At 44.9% G+C, this 19222-nt stretch overlaps 1 protein-coding gene across 4 annotated transcripts; it reads left to right on the forward strand.

The window, feature by feature from the left end:
* The first annotated feature begins 311 nt into the window (after positions 1-311).
* On the forward strand, positions 312-16059 carry LOC106591371 (uncharacterized). 4 transcript variants are annotated; one of them, XM_082960610.1, is made up of 8 exons: positions 323-491; positions 2871-2945; positions 5949-6179; positions 7983-8976; positions 12944-13123; positions 13743-13952; positions 15376-15533; positions 15855-16059. In XM_082960610.1, exons 3-8 carry the CDS (start codon positions 5973-5975, stop codon positions 16002-16004), a joined length of 1899 nt encoding a protein of 632 aa, XP_082816736.1. In that variant the 5' UTR covers positions 323-491; positions 2871-2945; positions 5949-5972; the 3' UTR covers positions 16005-16059. The 4 variants fall into 4 exon arrangements, with proteins under 4 accessions (XP_082816735.1, XP_082816734.1, XP_082816737.1 ...); XM_082960609.1 differs by lacking the exon at positions 2871-2945 and having other exon boundaries at positions 312-491; positions 5952-6179; XM_082960608.1 differs by lacking the exon at positions 2871-2945 and having other exon boundaries at positions 317-491.
* Positions 16060-19222: the final 3163 nt, after the last annotated feature.

The following is a 19222-nucleotide window of genomic DNA, read 5'->3' on the forward strand; positions in this document are numbered from 1 at the left end:
GTGCCACTGAGTAGGTAGGTTGATACACCATTTCATGGATGTACAATCTCTAGTTTAATCTGTAAAATGCATATTAGTATGCCCCCAATGCAATTCTAAAGTCTAATACATACACAGTGTGATTTCACCAATGTTTTCTGTTTATTGACAATCATTTATTTTCTTTCATTTAAATAATGTAACAACATTACACAACCTTTTTGTTGTTGCCTTATTTAGTCCAAATGTAGCTTGATTCCACTGTTTGTGTCACTTCCAATGGGGGAACTTTTATTTTAAAGGCGAAACTGAAATTCCACTATTGTGGCTATGTTCACACCGGTCCAGTTACATCTGTTTTAGTGGGGGGGTTGTCTCGCCAAACCAAACCAAATCTAGCTAGCTAGTCGGACTTGTGTCTTCTTGTCTGCTGTATTTTGGTAGTAATATTAGCCGAAACATTTATTTGCTTTATGTTAGAAGACATAGGAAGTGTGTGTTCGGTGTAAAAGGTAAGTATTTCTGATAACATACAGGTGTCTTTTTGTTCTGTGACTGACTAACCGACGCGTAGCGCTAGCTACCGCTAACTAGCCAGGTTAGCAGGCTGATTGCTAATGCTATACCTAACTAGTTGACCATTTTGGACAACATTCAGCCAGGTATTATAGTAGCGAAGTACTGATTTTAAAAATAATAATAATAATAATAATAAAAAAAAACGCTTACTAGTCTAGAGAAGTGGCGAGATTTGATATCTCACGGGCCTTTCTTCAAACGTTAGCATGCTAGAGTCATTGCTAGCTAGCTAGCTAACTGCAGACATTATCGTAACCCACCAACAACTAGTCGTCTACATTTACATTTACATTTTAGTCATTTAGCAGACGCTCTTATCCACAGTAGATAACGCAATTCAAAGCATTTAATTTCCTTATCATAATCAACTAGTAAGACCATTGTAAAAAATCAGGGCCATTCTCAGCCTGCTGTGTTGTGGTCTTGTCTTGAGTGTTTTTCTTCAGGCTGAAACCATGGAGCCACTGACTGGTTTCATAATTCACCTCTACACAAATACCTCCTGTCACCAGGACATTGTGTTTGGGGTTTTGAAAATAGCTTTACTGTTTGTGAAAGATTGTGTTGTTGGCCCCTCGTTTTTAATGTATAGACTGCTCTACATGGATGTAGACTATACCCACACAAATGTGATTGTTTACATTTTTTTTAATTTTTTTTTTGTCATTTAGCAGACGCTCTTATCCAGAGCGACTTACAGTAGTGAATGCATACATTTCATACATTTAATTTCATACATACGTTGCAAACACCATGCTCTACCAACTGAGCTACAGGGAAAGCTTACTCAGAGTACTATAGGCTACCCAACCTAGCTTCGATGCAACCAATATCGTTTTTTTTTTTACATTGTGATGGACTCTCTTGGTTGCGAGAAATGAAGACAGAAAATAACCATATTACAATATAACCGGCTTTACAAAAGAAAACGTTTCCTGTCAACAAAGGAAAATCTATATTGAACAAAAATATAAACGTAACAATTTCAAAGAATTGAGTGAATTTAAATAAATTCTTTAGGACTTAAACTATGGATTTCACATGACTGGGCAGGGGCACAGCCATGGGTGGACCTGGTAGGGCATAGGCCCACCTATTGGGGAGCCAGGCCCAGCCAATCAGAATGAGTTTTTCCTTAAAGGGCTTTATTACAGACCAAAATACTCCTCAGTTTCATCAGCTGTCCAGGTGGCTGGTCTCAAGATGATCCCACAGGTGAAGAAGCAGCATGTGTAGGTCCTGGGTTGGCGTGGTTACACGTGGTCTGGGGTTGTGAGGTCGGTTGGACATAGTGCCAAATTCTGTAAAACGGCGTTGGAGGCTGCATATGGTAGAAAAATGAACATTAAATTATCTGGCAACAACTCGGGTGGATATTCCTGCAGTCAGCATGCCAATTGCTCGCTCCCTCAACTTGAGACATGTGTCATTGTGTTGGGACAAAACAGCACATTTTGAAGTGGGCATTTATTGCCCCCAGCACAAGGTGCACCTGTGTAATGGCCATGCTGTATAATCAGCTTCTTGCCTATTTATATTTTGCCCTGTTTATCAAACGTGTTGGAAAAACTTGTCAATAATCAACTGACTGGCATTCTTGATGTCTATAGTATTCTCTCTGGTATGCAATCTGGTTTCCGCTCAGGTTATGGCTGTGTCACTGTAACCTTAAAGGTCCTCAATAATGTTACTATTGCCCTTGATTATAAGCAATGTTGTGCTGCTATTTTTATTGTCTTGGCCAAAGCTTTTGATACGGTAGACCATTTCATTCTTGTGGGCCGGCTAAGGAGTATTGGTGTCTCTGAGGGGTCTTTGGCCTGGTTTGATAACTACCTCTCTCAGAGTGCAGTGTATAAAGTCAGAACATCTGCTGTTTCAGCCACTTCCTGTCGCCAAGGGAGTACCCCAAGGCTCGATCCTAGGCACCATGCTCTTCTCAATTTACATCAACAACATAGCTCAGGCAGTAGGAAGCTCTCCCATCCATTTATATGCCCCTCCCTGGATTTTGTGTTAAATGCTCTACAACAAAGCTTTCTTAGTGTCCAACAAGCTTTCTCTACCCTTAACCTCGTTCTAAACACATCCAAAACAAAGGTAATGTGGTTTGGTAAGAAGAATGCCCCTCTCCCCACAGGTGTGATTACTACCTCTGAGGGTTTAGAGCTTGAGGTAATCACCTCATACAAGTACTTGGGAGTATGGCTAGATGGTACACTGTCCTTCTCTCAGCACATATCAAAGCTGCAGGCTAAAGTTAAATCTAGACTTGATTTCCTCTATCGTAATCGCTCCTCTTTCACCCCCAGCTGACCAACTAACCCTGATTCAGATGACCATCCTACCCATGCTATATTACGGAGACGTAATTTATAGATCGGCAGGTAAGGGTGCTCTCGAGCTGCTAGATGTTCTTTACCATTTGGCAATCAGATTTGCCACCAATGCTCCTTATAGGACACATCGCTGCACTCTATACTCCTCTGTAAACTGGTCATCTCTGTTTACCCGTCGCAAGAGCCACAGGTTGGGCAGTTAACCCACTGTTCCTAGGCCATCATTGTAAATAACAATTTGTTCTTAACTGACTTGCCTAGTTAAAATAAAATAAAAAAAGTATAAAACCCTCTTAGGCCTCACTCCCCCCTATCTGAGATATCTACTGCAGCCCTCATCCTCCACATACAACGCCCGTTCTGCCAGTCACATTTTGTTAAAGGACCCCAAAGCACACACATCCCATCCCTGGGTCGCTCCTCTTTTCAGTTCGCTTCAGCTAGCAACTGGAACGAGCTGCAACAAACACTCAAACTGGACAGTTTTATCTCAATCTCTTCATTCAAAGACTCCATCATGGACACTCTTACTGACAGTTGTGGCTGATTTGTCTCTACCTTCTTGTCCTTTGTGCTGATTTGCCACCAATGCTCCTTATTACCAAGTTGGTTGTTTAGCAACGAAACCAATGTGTGGCACAACTATGGGGCGCAACACGGTGTTGGCTTAGCTAGATGTTGACATGTAAATTATATATCTAGTCTCCAATGTAATACATTAGCACAATGAATACTTGTCTCTCAAATATATTGTTACAGTTGTTGGTTAGCTAGCGAATTCTGGCCATATTAGCGTTGACATGAAGTCTTCCCTGTGGCTCAGTTGGTGGAGCATGGTGTTTGCAACGCCAGCACTGTGTGTGCAATGCCAGGGTTGTGGGTTCGATTCCCACGGGGGGCCAGTACAACAAACAAAAAAATGTATGAAATGTATGCATTTGCTACTGTAAGTCGCTCTGGATAAGAGCGTCTGCTAAATGACTAAAATGTAAATGAAATCAGTCAAAACAAGACCAAGAGTAAACTAGCTGAAACGAGTCACAATTTCCCACATCTTGTCATTGTTGGTAGCTGTCTGGCCATCCAGAATCACAACACACAGACAGACTCCTGCCCCAATTTGAAGCTCATCGTTTTCCTGATGTTGCTCATCTATTGACCAATCTGAATCAAACCTGGTTTTAAATGAGTTTTGTTTTCACTTTGTCTTAAGTTGAGTTCTTAAAGATTGTAAATTTGCCTTTTGTAGACAGGAAATGGTATTTTTTTGGTGAAGCTGGTTATATTGTAATTGTATTTTCTGTCCCTTTTGGTAACCAAGAGTCCGACGCAATGTAAAAACATTTATTTATTTTTTTTGCATCAAAGCTAAGCCATCCTAGCCTGAGTGCCTGTTTGTGCTATCTTGCTGACTGTTTGTCACCTATTGGCTTGACGGGGACAATGATGGAGTTGACGAGTACAAACAGTTGTGGCACTCAGGCTGCCCACCTCCTAATATGAATAACCAATATACAGTAACAGGCAAAAGTTTGGACACACCTACTCATTCAATGGTATTTATTTTTTTTACTATTTTCTACATTTGTAGAATAATAGTGAAGACATCAAAACTATGAAATGACACATATGGAATCATGTAGTAACCAAAAAAGTGTTAAATCAAAATATATTTGAGTTTCTTCAAAGTAGCCACCCTTTGCCTTGATGACAACTTTGCAAACACTTGGCATTCTCTCAACCAGTTTCATCTGGAATGCTTTTCCAACAGTCTTGAAGGAGTTCCCACATGCTGAGCACTTGTTGGCTGCTTTTCCTTCACTCTGCAGTCCAACTCATCTTAAATTGGTTTGTGGTCGGGTGATTGTGGAGGCCAGGTCATCTGATGCAGCACTCCATCACTCTCCTTCTTGGTCAAATAGCCCTTACACAGCCTGGAGGTGTGTTTTGAGACATTGTCCTGTTGAAAAACAAATTATAGTTTCACTAAGCCCAAACCAGATGGGATGGAGTATCACTGCAGAAAGCTGTGGTAGCCATGCTGGTTAAGTGTGCCTTGAATTCTAAATAAATCACAGACAGTGTCACCAGCAAAGCACCTCCACACCATCACACCTCCTCCTCCATGCTTCACGGTGGGAACCACACATGCGGAGATCATCTGTTAACCTACTCTGCTTCTCACAAAGACACGGGGGTTGGAACCAAAAATCTCAAATTTGGACTCATCAGACTAAAGGACAGATTTCCACCGGTCTAATGTCCATTGCTCATGTTTCTTCACCCAAGCAAGTCTCTTCTTATTGGTGTCCTTTAGTAGTGGTTTCTTTACAGCAATTTTATCATGAAAGCCTGATTCACACAGCCCAAATAAATGATTCACATAGTTCAAATAACAGACACATCACAACATCAACTGTTCAGAGGAGACTGCAATCTGAGGTGCAGTTAACTCTAATGAACTTATCCTCTGCAGCAGAGGTAACTCTGGGTCTTCCTTTCCTGTGGTGGTCCTCATGAGAGCCAGTTTCATCATAGCGCTTGATGGTTTTTGCGACTGCAAAATGTTCCGGATTGACTGACCTTCATGTCTTCTAGTAATGATGGACTGTCGTTTCTCTTTGCTTATTTGAGTTCTAACCATAATATGGACTTGGTCTTTTACCAAATAGGGCTATCTTCTGTATCCCCCCTACCTTGTCACAACACAACTGATTGGCTCAAACACATTAAGAAGGAAAGAAATTCCACAAATTAACATTTTAACAAGGCACACCTGTTAATTGAAATGCATTCCAGGTGACTACCTCACGAAGCTGGTTGAGAGAATGCATTGACTCTTGTCAAAGGGTGGCTACTTTGAAAAATCTAATTTTGATTTGTTTAACACTTTTTTTGGGGGGGGTTACTACATGATTGCAAATGTGTTATTTCATAGTTTTGATGACTTCACTATTATTCTACAATGTAGAAAATAGTAAAAAAAATTAAGAACAACCCGTGAATGAGTTGGTGTGTCCAAACTTTTGAGTGGCACTACTGTTTTTTCAGCAGAGGAAACCGGTCCAACTCACGATGGAAGACTGCTTACACACCTCTTCAGAGAACCTGTCTAAGTTGGTCCGCTGGGCCCATAGTCACGGCACCATCTGTGCTCTCATCCCGAACCTCAAACACCTGCTTACCGAGGGTTCCCATGGGAACCTGACCGCCATGTGGGGTTGCGGCGCGGGCCACGCCTACCACTGGCCCCTCCCCGCCACCTGCAAGACGGGCCAGAAGGTGGGCATTTCTGTCACTGCAATTTATTTATACACACACACACACACACACACACACTGAGTGTCCAAAACATTCCACAGAGATGCTGGCCCATGTTGATGCCAATACATCCCACAGTTGTGTCAAGTTGGCTGGATATCCTTTGGGTGGTGGACCATTCTTGATACACACAGGAAACTTGAGTGTGAAAAACCCAGCAGCTTTGCAGTTCTTGGCACACTCAAACCGGTGCGCCTGGCACCTACTACCATACCCCGTTCAAAGGCACTTAAATCTTTTGTCTTTCCCCGTTCACCCTCTGAATGGCACACCATACACAATCCTTTTCTCAGTTGTCTCAAGGCTTAAAAATCCTTCTTTAAGTGAAATCAGTAAAGTATCATAGCTTTTACCTGGATTCATCTGGTCAGTCTGTCATGGAAAGAGCAGTTTTGTACACTCAGTGTCTATGTCCTCTATTTATATAGTATGTTATTTATGTAGTATATTATTTATGTAGTATGTTATTTATATAGTATATTTATGTAGTATATTATGCCGTTTCTGATCCTGTTTTGACTCTTTACTGTGTGTAGATTGTGTGCATTCGGAAAGTATTCAGACTTTTTCCAGATTCTGTAACTTTACAGCCTTTGTTTTTTTCCCCCCTCATCAATCGACATACAATTCTCCATATTGACAAAGCGAAAACAGTTTTAAAAAAAATGTTTGTACATTTATAAAATAAAGTATTCAGACCCTTTACTCAGTACTTTGTTGAAGCACCTTTGGTAGTGATTACAGCCTCGAGTCTTCTTGGGTATGATGCTACAAGCTTGGCACACCTGTATTTTGGGAGTTTCTCCCATTCTTCTCTGCAGATCCTCTAAAGCTCTCAGGTCAGCTGCACAGCTATGTTCAGGTCTCTCCAGAGATGTTCGATCAGGTTCAAGTCTGGGCTCTGGCTGGGCCACTCAAGGACATTGAGACTTAGCTGTGTGCTTAAAGTCGTTGTCCTGTTGGAAGGTGAACCTTCTGCCCATCAAGGATCTCTCTGTACTTTGCTTCGTTCATCTTTCCCTCGATCCTGACTAGTCTCCCAGTCCCTGCAGTTGAAAAACATCCCCACAGCATGATGCTGCCACCACCAGGCTTCACCGTAGGGATGGTGCCAGGTTTCCTCCAGATGTGACCCTTGGCATTCAGGCCAAAGAGTTCAATCTTGGCTTCATCAGACCAGAGAATCTTGTTTCTCATGGTCTGAGTCTTTTAGGTGACTTTCCGTCTGGCAACTCTGCCATGAAGGCCTGACTGGTGGAGTGCTGCAGAGATGGTTGTCCTTCTGGATGATTCTCCCATCTCCACAGAGGAACTCTGGAGCTCTGTCAGACTGACTATCGGGCCCTTCTCCCCCAATGACTTAGTTTGGCCGGTCGGCCAGCTCTAGGAAGAGCCTTGGTGGTTCCAAACTTCTTTCAAAATAATTTACCACAGGTGGACTCCAATCAAGTTGTAGAAACATCTCAAGGATGATCAATGGAAACAGGATGCACCTGAGCTCAATTTAGAGTCTCATAGCAAAGGGTCTGAATACTTATGTAAATAAGGTCATTCTGTTTAATGTTTAATACTTTTGCAAAAAAAATTTTTTACCTGTTCGCTTTGTCATTATGGGGTATTGTGTGTAGATTGATGAGGAAAAAACATTTATTTAATCCATCTTAGAATAAGGCCGTAATGTAACAAAAAGGAGAAGGGGTTCGAGTACTTAACGAATACGATTTCATCAAGTCACTTCCTGGTACATGTAAATGGTGAATAAAGGTTATTCTGAAGGAGAGGGGGGGCTGCTACCAGGACAGCCGCAGCATCAACTCAGACAGCCTCAGTCTCCAGGGAGGGGCTTCTGCCTGCCAGAGCAGCCCAGGAGGAGAGAGGTTTCTGGGCCGCTCCAGCGAGGCCAAGGGGGTCGACAGCAGCCAGACCCGGGACTCCTGCGACTTCTCCAACTGCAGCGACGACGACGACAACGCCGAGGCTGACGACAACGCCGAGGCTGACGACAACGCCGAGGCTGACGACAACGCCGAGGCTGACGACAACGCCGAGGCTGACGACAACGCCGAGGCTGACGACAATCGCAACCTGTTTGATATCGTCTGCGAGTCTTCAGCCACGACGGACGAGGATGGAGATGCGGACTACGAGCCTCATCACAGACCCAGGAAAAGGGGTCCCCTAGGGGGCATGCCTGGCTCCCAGGGACCATGGTCTGAGGACAGGGGACACGGGGACAAATCAGTGAAGAAAATAAAGCAGGAGACTGCTGAGGAATATTACACAGTGCCTAAAGCCCAGCTAGCAGCAGGGGGATGTACCAACTCTGGCATGACCTCTGACTCAGTCTCCCAGTCCCCAAATCCTAATAACTCTCTGTCCCAGTTATCCCTGTCCCACACCTCACCACACAAGCCCTTCCCGAACGCTGCAGACGGTTTGGGTGGTGGTGGTGGTGGTGGTGTGTCGTCTCCGCTGGGGCACTCCTCTCATCACATACCCCTGCTAGCCAAACCGTTACGAGGCTCTGTCTCCAAGCACTCCTCCACGATGAGCTCTGGTTCCCCCAGACATCACGACTCGTCCTCTGTGTCAACCCAGTGCCTGAGAACCCTCCCTGGGGCGGCAATTGAGCTGTCGGAGGACCTGCCGAAGCCTGGAGGATCTGAGGGGCCATTTGGGGACCTGACTCCCTCCTCTCCAAGTGGGATGAACTCTGACCTGGACCTCCTGGGAGCAGAGACCAAAGGAGTGGCTACAGGTACAGATACATTTGATAGCTCTTTTTTCTTGCGCTCTCTCTGTCCGCTTCGCCTCCCTCTGCTCTTTCATGTATATCACCACACTGGTTCTGCTGTCAGAACAAACAACCAATTCTCACCAAATGCCCACTGAAATGTTAAATTGTACATAACAGCAAGTTCACATTCCTGAGGGGTATACCTGTGAGGTTTATGGACCTAGCTACCAATTTAAATAGATTCTCCGGTACTTTTGTTTTGCTTACACAAATGAGCAGATGCAGTATGTGTACCGTGTCATTGCTCTGCTGTGTGTGCACATTGGGGGGGAAATGGCACATTTTTTTAAACTGAAGATTTCAATGCTTGTGTTCCTAGCACCCAACAGACGGTTAGCACCCAACAGACGGTTAGCACCCAACAGACGGTTAGCACCCAACAGACGGTTAGCACCCAACAGACGGTTAGCACCCAACAGAAGCATCCAACAGACCGGTTAGCATCCAACAGAAGCATCCAACAGACCGGTTAGCATCCAACAGAAGCATCCAACAGACCGGTTAGCATCCAACAGAAGCACCCAACAGACCGGTTAGCATCCAACAGAAGCATCCAACAGACCGGTTAGCATCCAACAGAAGCACCCAACAGACCGGTTAGCACCCAACAGAGACGCGCTAGCACCCAACAGAGACGGGTTAGCACCCAACAGAGACGGGTTAGCACCCAACAGAGACGGGTTAGCACCCAACAGAGACGGGTTAGCACCCAACAGAGACGGGTTAGCACCCAACAGAGACGGGTTAGCACCCAACAGAGACGGGTTAGCACCCAACAGAGACGGGTTAGCACCCAACAGAGACGGGTTAGCACCCAACAGAGACGGGTTAGCACCCAACAGAGACGGGTTAGCACCCAACAGAGACGGGTTAGCACCCAACAGAGACGGGTTAGCACCCAACAGAGACGGGTTAGCACCCAACAGAGACGGGTTAGCACCCAACAGAGACGGGTTAGCACCCAACAGAGACGGGTTAGCACCCAACAGAGACGGGTTAGCACCCAACAGAGACCCGTTAGCACCCAACAGAGACCCGTTAGCACCCAACAGAGACCCGTTAGCACCCAACAGAGACCCGTTAGCACCCAACAGAGACCCGTTAGCACCCAACAGAGACCCGTTAGCACCCAACAGAGACGGGTTAGCACCCAACAGTGTATTAGTATCTAAAATAAAAAGCGATTCACAACAATACACACATCCTAAAGTAAAAATAATACTTAGTATTTGGTAAAGTTCTTGCGCATGTCTTTAATGAAGTGTAAATTCAAGATGATCCTGTACAAGTAGCCTATCTAGAATCTAGTTTTCACTGGTGTAGAAAAGGTGCATTTGTGTGTCCGTCTGTAGGCCTACAGTGAACTCAAAGTATTGGGACAGTGACACATTTTTGGATTTGAAATGATACAATGACTACGACGTTAAATTACAGACTGTCAGCTTTAATTTGAGGGTATTTACATTCATATCGGGTGAACCGTTTTAGAAATTACAGCACTTTATGTACATAGTCTCCATATTTTAGGGGACCAAATGTATTGGGACAAATTCACATATGTGTATTAAAGTAGTAAAAAGTTTAGTATTTGGTCCCATATTCCTAACACACAATGACTACATCCAGCTGGTGTCTCTACAAACTTGTTGGATGCATTTACTGTTTGTTTTGGTTGCGTTTCAGATTATTTTGTGCCCAATAGAAATGAATGGTAAATAATGTATTGTTATTTTGGAGTCACTTTTATTTTAAATAAGAATAGAATATGTTTCTAAACACTTCTACATTAATGTGGATGCTACCATGGTTACGGATAGTCCTGAATTAATCGGGAATAATTATGAGTGAGAAAGTAACAGACGAACAAATATCATACACAGTAGACATGCTAACCTCTCACCGTTACAATAACAGGGGAGGTTAGCATTTTATATCATACACAGTAGACATGCTAACCTCTCACCATTACAATAACCGGGGAGGTTAGCATTTTATATCATACACAGTAGACATGCTAACCTCTCACCATTACAATAACAGGGGAGGTTAGCATTTTATATCATACACAGTAGACATGCTAACCTCTCCCTATTACAATAACAGGGGAGGTTAGCATTTTATATCATACACAGTAGACATGCTAACCTCTCCCTATTACAATAACAGGGGAGGTTAGCATTTTATATCATACACAGTAGACATGCTAACCTCTCACTATTACAATAACAGGGGAGGTTAGCATTTTATATCATACCCCCAAGACATGCTAACCTCTCACCATTACAATAACAGGGGAGGTTAGCATTTTATATCATACACAGTAGACATGCTAACCTCTCCCTATTACAATAACAGGGGAGGTTAGCATTTTATATCATACCCCCAAGACATGCTAACCTCTCACCATTACAATAACAGGGGAGGTTAGCATTTTATATCATACCCCCAAGACATGCTAACCTCTCACCATTACAATAACAGGGGAGGTTAGCATTTTATATCATACCCCCAAGACATGCTAACCTCTCCCTATTACAATAACAGGGGAGGTTAGCATTTTATATCATACCCCCAAGACATGCTAACCTCTCACCATTACAATAACAGGGGAGATTTGGTTCTTGAGTGACCATTTGGTTCTTGGGCACCTCCCTGACCAAGGCCTTTCTCCCCCGATTGCTCAGTTTGGCGGGCCGGCCAGCTCTGGGAAGAGTCTTGGTGGTTCCTAACTTCTTCCATTTAAGAATGATGGAGGCCACTGTGTTCTTGGAACTACAATGCTTCCGAAATTTCCCCACATCTGTGCCTCGACACAATCCTGTCTCGGATCTCTACAGACAATTCCTTCAACCCCATGGCTTGGTTTTTGCTCTGAAATGCAGAAGGCCAGCATCCCAGAGTCGCCTCTTCACTGTTGACACTGAGACTGGTGTTTTGTGGGTACTATTTAAGGAAGCTGCCAGTTGAGGACTTGTGATGCGTCTGTGTCTCAAACTAGACACTCTAATGTACTTGTCCTCTTGCTCAGTTGTGCACCGGGGCCTCCCACTCCTCTTTCTATTCTGGTTAGAGCCAGTTTGTGCTGTTCTGTGAAGGGAGTAGTACACAGAGTTGTACGAGATCTTCAGTTTCTTGGCAATTTCTCACATGGAATAGCCTTCATTTCTCAGAACAAGAATAGACTGACGAGTTTCAGAAGAAAGTGCTTTATTTCTGGCCATTTTGAGCCTGTAATCGAACCCACAAATGCTGATGCTCCAGATACGATTGCTTTTCTTTAATTAGAACAACAGTTTTCAGCTGTGCTAACATAATTGCAGAAGGGTTTTCTAATGATCAATTAGCCTTTTAAAATGATAAACTTGGATTAGCTAACACAACGTGCCATTGGAACACAGGAGTGATGGTTGCTGATAATGGGCCTCTGTACGCCTATGTAGATATTCCATTAAAAATCAGCCGTTTCCAGCTACAATAGTCAATTACAACATTAACAATGTCTACACTGTATTTCTGATCAATTTGATGTTATTTTAATGGACAGAAAATGTGCTTTTCTTTCAAAAACAAGGACATTTCTTAGTGACCCCAAACTGTTGAACGGTAGTGTTTTTATATATAAACAGTTTGGACACCTCATTCAAGGGTTTTTCTTTCATTTTTACTATTTTCTATATTGTAGAATAGTAGTGACGACATCAAAACTATGAAATAACACATATGGAATCATGAAGTAACCAAAGAAATGTTAAACAAATAAAAATATATTTTATATGTGACACTATTTAGTCTGCATCTTCACAATATGTTTGTTGATTTGGTTTTTTTAATGCGCTTGGGATTATTTCTCAAATGGAAAAATGCTATACAAGTTATTTATTATGTACATTTTGTAAACGGTATAGTCTTCCTGTCTCTGTTCTATCAGTGGGTCCGCCTCTCTATGAGATTGACCGGCTGCGAGCGTTGCTGAGTGTTGAGCGGAGCCGCAGGGAGCAGATGGGAGAGACCATCTCTAGTCTGAAACAGGACAAGGAGCTGCTGCAGCAGGAACTCACTAAGAAGGCTGAACTCATCTGTGACTTCCTGCAAGACCAGCTACGACCAGGTACGCTCCTCTCATCCCCCCCCCAGGTACGCTCCTCTCACCCCCCCCCCCCAGGTACGCTCCTCTCATCCCCCCCCCCCCCAGGTACGCTCCTCTCATCCCCCCCCCCCCCCAGGTACGCTCCTCTCATCCCCCCCCCAGGTACGCTCCTCTCACCCCCCCCCCAGGTACGCTCCTCTCACCCCCCCCCCCCCCCCCCCCCCCCCCCCCCAGGTACGCTCCTCTCGCCCCCCCCCCCCCCCCAGGTACGCTCCTCTCACCCCCCCCCCAGGTACGCTCCTCTCATCCCCCCCCCAGGTACGCTCCTCTCACCCCCCCCCCCAGGTACGCTCCTCTCATCCCCCCCCCCAGGTACGCTCCTCTCATCCCCCCCCCCCCCCCCCCCAGGTACGCTATGATCTTACTGGTGCGTTATATGCACACTATCTTAGTTTTCTAAATCCTATAAATAAGTAAAAACAATCTTTGTTTTATTACAATTAGTTGACCTTTGCACTTAGCCAATCAGAGGTAGAGCAGTGATGTGAAAATCACTTCCCAGACGAAGACCCGATGGAAGATGACGAGGTAGCTGAGATAAACGGTAGCGTTTTTCATTTCTTCTTTTCCCCGTTTTTAGAGAAAAGGTGCGGTCATTCATCCAGCCACATGGAGGCGGGGCTGGGCAGCTCCACCCACATGGGGGCGGGGTTCCCTGACGAGGGCGTGGTATTCGAGAACTCGGCCCTGTTCGAAAGCTTTGAGGAAGTGGAGATCCACCCACTTGACCGACACAGGGTGATGAAGAGCTCCAAGAGGAGCAGAGATGGAGAGAACACACGAGTCAGGAGTAAGTTCTGTAGATGGCCCCTTAAACACCGTCAGGAGTACAGTACTGTAGATGGCCCCTTAAACACAGTCAGGAGTACAGTACTGTAGATGGCCCCTTAAACACCGTCAGGAGTACAGTACTGTAGATGGCCCCTTAAACACAGTCAGGAGTACAGTACTGTAGATGGCCCCTTAAACACAGTTCTGTAGATGGCCCCTTAAACACAGTTCTGTAGATGGCCCCTTAAACACAGTTCTGTAGATGGCCCCTTAAACACAGTTCTGTAGATGGCCCCTTAAACACAGTTCTGTAGATGGCCCCTTAAACACAGTTCTGTAGATGGCCCCTTAAACACAGTTCTGTAGATGGCCCCTTAAACACAGTCAGGAGTACAGTACTGTAGATGGCCCTTAAACACCGTCAGGAGTACAGTACTGTAGATGGCCCTTAAACACCGTCAGGAGTACAGTACTGTAGATGGCCCCTTAAACACAGTACTGTAGATGGCCCCTTAAACACAGTCAGGAGTACAGTACTGTAGATGGCCCCTTAAACACCGTCAGGAGTACAGTACTGTAGATGGCCCCTTAAACACCGTCAGGAGTACAGTTCTGTAGATGGCCCCTTAAACACCGTCAGGAGTACAGTTCTGTAGATGGCCCTTAAACACCGTCAGGAGTACAGTACTGTAGATGGCCCCTTAAACACTGTCAGGAGTACAGTACTGTAGATGGCCCCTTAAACACCGTCAGGAGTACAGTTCTGTAGATGGCCCCTTAAACACCGTCAGGAGTACAGTACTGTAGATGGCCCCTTAAACACAGTCAGGAGTACAGTACTGTAGATGGCCCTTAAACACCGTCAGGAGTACAGTACTGTAGATGGCCCCTTAAACACAGTACTGTAGATGGCCCCTTAAACACAGTCAGGAGTACAGTACTGTAGATGGCCCCTTAAACACCGTCAGGAGTACAGTTCTGTAGATGGCCCCTTAAACACCGTCAGGAGTACAGTTCTGTAGATGGCCCTTAAACACCGTCAGGAGTACAGTACTGTAGATGGCCCCTTAAACACTGTCAGGAGTACAGTACTGTAGATGGCCCCTTAAACACCGTCAGGAGTACAGTACTGTAGATGGCCCCTTAAACACAGTCAGGAGTGTAGATGGCCCCTTAAACACAGTCAGGAGTACAGTACTGTAGATGGCCCCTTAAACACAGTCAGTACTGTAGATGGCCCCTTAAACACAGTACTGTAGATGGCCCCTTAAACACAGTCAGGAGTACAGTACTGTAGATGGCCCCTTAAACACAGTACTGTAGATGGCCCTTAAACACCGTCAGGAGCACAGTACTGTAGATGGCCCCTTAAACAGCGTTGGATTGAAATGAATTAGTCTTGGTAGTTTTACCAGGCCCTGTCCTCTCGTCTCTGTCCCCAGTGAAGAACGTGGTGGGCGTAATCGCCAGGTACATGGCGGCCCTGCAGGAGTTCAGACGCAGCGTCTCCATGAAGGTGGCGTTCGACCGCGTGGGCGTCGACCGGAACACCATCTCACGGACGGCGGCCATCGCCGAGCTGAGCCTGGCTGCTCCGGAGGTTTGTATTTCCTTTTGGACTGTCCTCTATGAGACTTTATAATATATTTTTAATTTTATTTCACCTTTATTTAACCAGGTAGGCAAGTTGAGAACAAGTTCTCATTTACAATTGCGACCTGGCCAAGAATAAAGCAAAGCAGTGCGACACAAACAACAACACAGAGTTACACGTGGAGTAAAACAAACATATAAGCAGGTGTTGATGATGTGCTGCCTTTTTATTAGCAAATCTCCATTTGGAAATCAATGAGTCCCAGACTAGGCTGAATCTGTCAACGATAAACTATTATTGGTGTTTTTAATGTCTCTTTTGTTCTAGGTGTTCCACGCCCTGCCGCCGTGGGACGAGAAGGAGGAAACGCTGGCTCACTACGCCCACCGCTGCCGGCAGGCCATGGACGACACCATCAGAGCCAAGATCAAAACCATGAAAACCAAGGGAGACCTGCTGCCTATAGTCAGCAAATAACACGGGACTGAGGGGGCGGCGTCCCACTGGGGACGGGACTGAGGGGGACGGGACTGAGGGGGACGGGACTGAGGGGGCGTGGTAGATCACCTGCTAGGTGTCAAAATGAACGGCGGTGATTCAACAGGTAGAATCGTCTGGAAATGAACCGGTAACGGCAGCCAATAGAGACGGGACAGACGGACGTTCCGGTCGGTGCATTTTTTTTTGTCCTTATGATAGTCTGTCCCCAGATCTGTCAATTTGTGATGTCCTCACCAAGTCCCCTGGGACCAGACTGGTCCTACGATGGCCTGTGGTTGTCATCGGGATGTGATTGGTTACCGATGGCTTTTCAAAACAAGGGATCTGTCCTTTATGCTCCATTCCACGTCTGTCCACCCCAACCACCAATGATAACACAGAAACACTATGTAGGCTGCACACTGGACTGTCATTAAAAAACACTGTTGTTCATCATTACTGTAATGGTCGACTATGTGACAAATGAATTCTGATTCTTGGATGATGTGTATAATTTACTGTCTAGACTAAAGTTTATTTTTGGATTTGTCTGCAGCGTTCGTTTTTTTTATTCTTCCTGAGAAATCCTTAATGTTTTAAAAATATATATTTTTGTTTAGAAGAGAAACTTTTGGAAAAGACTATTCAAATAAGAATCTTATTTTAGTAGAAAAACCTCAGGAAAATACTTTAAAATTCATGTAGATCTTTTCACGATACTGACATTTACAAACAGTATGATGAAGTGTTTCTCGACTCCTGTCCCTACTACTCCAGGACTGTCACGGGGTAGTATGTCCCTGTAAGTATGTGCAAATGCGTAACATCTTTCCAACTATTGATTTATGAATGGTTATAACCTGTTATGAATGGCTATAACACTTCAGTAGTCTGAAACCTCTCATGTTTTTGTTGTTGCAAGACTCCACATTGGAACAGAGTTCTAGGAGACATTCTGAAGCATGTCGAAGTCTACAGCACCATGGCAACAGAACATTTCGTGTTCCAAATGGCGCCCTACATAGTGTACTGGTCTAAAGTAATGCACTATATATAGGGAATAGGTTTCCATAGGGCTCTGGTCTAAAGTAGTGCACTATATAGGGAATAGGGTTCCATAGGGCTCTAGTCTAAAGTAGTGTACTATATAGGGAATAGGGTTCCATAGGACTCTGGTCAAAAGTAGTGCACTATTACGGGAATATTATGCTATTTGGGACGCATATTATCAGTTAATCGTCATTGTTATTAAACGGGAGCCTTCGTCAACAAGAAGAAACATTCGTTGTTGCAGATGTAAAATGCACTGCACCTAACAGTTCTCAAATCTCTTTCCTCAGGGTTAAAGTCATGTCCCTTCTGTTCTGTTTAAGGTATGATACCGCAAGGCCTCAATACTACAACACTGCAGTATAAAATGCATTCATCCACAAGATTTTATCAACATTCTGATGAACCTCTGGCACCCTATTCCCTATATAGTGCACTACTTTAGACCAGAGCCCTGTGGAACCCTATTCCCTATATAGTGCACTACTTTAGACCAGAGCCCTGTGGAACCCTATTCCCTATATAGTGCACTACTTTAGACCAGAGCCCTATAGAACCCTATTCCCTATATAGTGCACTATTTAGACCAGAGCCCTATGGAACCCTATTCCCTATATATAGTGCACTACTTTAGACCAGAGCCCTATGGAACCCTATTCCCTATATAGTGCACTACTTTAGACCAGAGCCCTATTCCCTATATAGTGCACTACTTTAGACCAGAGCCCTATGGAACCCTATTCCCTATATAGTGCACTACTTTAGACCAAAACCCTATGGAACCCTATTCCCTATATAGTGCACTACTTTGACCAGGGTAATATGGTGCCATTGATCACCAGAGGCTCTGTCTGACTCATTTGTTTTGAGAGAGATGGAGGAGAGAGGAGGAGGCTGAAGCAGCGTACCGGTTAGAGCAGAACGAGAAGCCGCAGCACTCAGACAGCTCTCCGTAACTTCAGACACTTCCAAGACCGTCCAAGTATCCATCTGAGAGCCAGGAGATCTACTGCCTCCCCTGCACTTTATTTACAAAATCAAGAGAGGCACTTACAGTTTTGTACTGACATTATTTTAAATGAAAATCTATTTTTTGTGACTTATGTTCTCTTGTATCTAATATAGGATCTTATGTGTGAATGATGCTGTAAAATGTTTAATATAGTTTGTCTACATCTTCTCTAACTTGCCACAACTGAAGTTCCCTCTGGGAAAAATAAATGTTTTATTTTATTCTGCCCAGCGAGCTGGACTCCTACATGGCCTCCTCCTCCAGGGACGCCAGGGACGCCAGGCCTCCTCCTCCAGGGACGCCAGGCCTCCTCCTCCAGGGACGCCAGGCAGAAGGACGGCTCGGAGCATGAACCCAACAGCCTGGCCAACTACCAGTGTGGTCTGGAGCGCTACCTGAAGGAGCAGCATTACAGCTAATCAAAATCAAACGTTATTTGTCACCAAATACAACAAGTGACTTTACCATGAAATGCTTTTGTATGAGCCCTTTCCCAAACAACGCAGTTAAAAGGAAAATAGTAACAAAATAATGAGGCTTTATACAGGTTATAGACAGGCTATAGGCAGGGAGTACCGGTACAGAGTTTGTGTATTGGGGTACAAGGTAGTTGGGGTGATTGATTACATGTAGGTTTGGTTAGGTAATTGATTGAAGTACTATGTACATGTAGGTTAGTGTGTCTAGTTTGAGAAACCGACGCCTCACAAGTCCTCATCTGGCAGCTTCATTAAATAGTACCCACAAAACACCAGTCTCAGCGTCAACAGTGAAGAGGCGACTCCGGGATGCTGGCCTTCTGGGCAGAGTTCCTCTGTCCAGTCTCAGCGTCAACAGTGAAGAGGCGACTCCGGGATGCTGGCCTTCTGGGCAGAGTTCCTCTGTCCAGTCTCAACGTCAACAGTGAAGAGGCGACTCCGGGATGCTGGCCTTCTAGGCAGAGTTCCTCTGTCCAGTCTCAACGTCAACAGTGAAGAGGCGACTCCGGGATGCTGGTATTCTAGGCAGAGTTCCTCTGTCCAGTCTCAACGTCAACAGTGAAGAGGTGACTCCGGGATGCTGGTATTCTAGGCAGAGTTCCTCTGTCCAGTCTCAACGTCAACAGTGAAGAGGCGACTCCGCGATGCTGGACTTCTAGGCAGAGTTCCTCTGT

This window comes from Salmo salar, chromosome 13 (genome assembly GCF_965601325.2).
Source record: "Salmo salar chromosome 13, fSalSal1, whole genome shotgun sequence".
NCBI classification, from domain to species: Eukaryota; Metazoa; Chordata; class Actinopteri; order Salmoniformes; family Salmonidae; genus Salmo; species Salmo salar.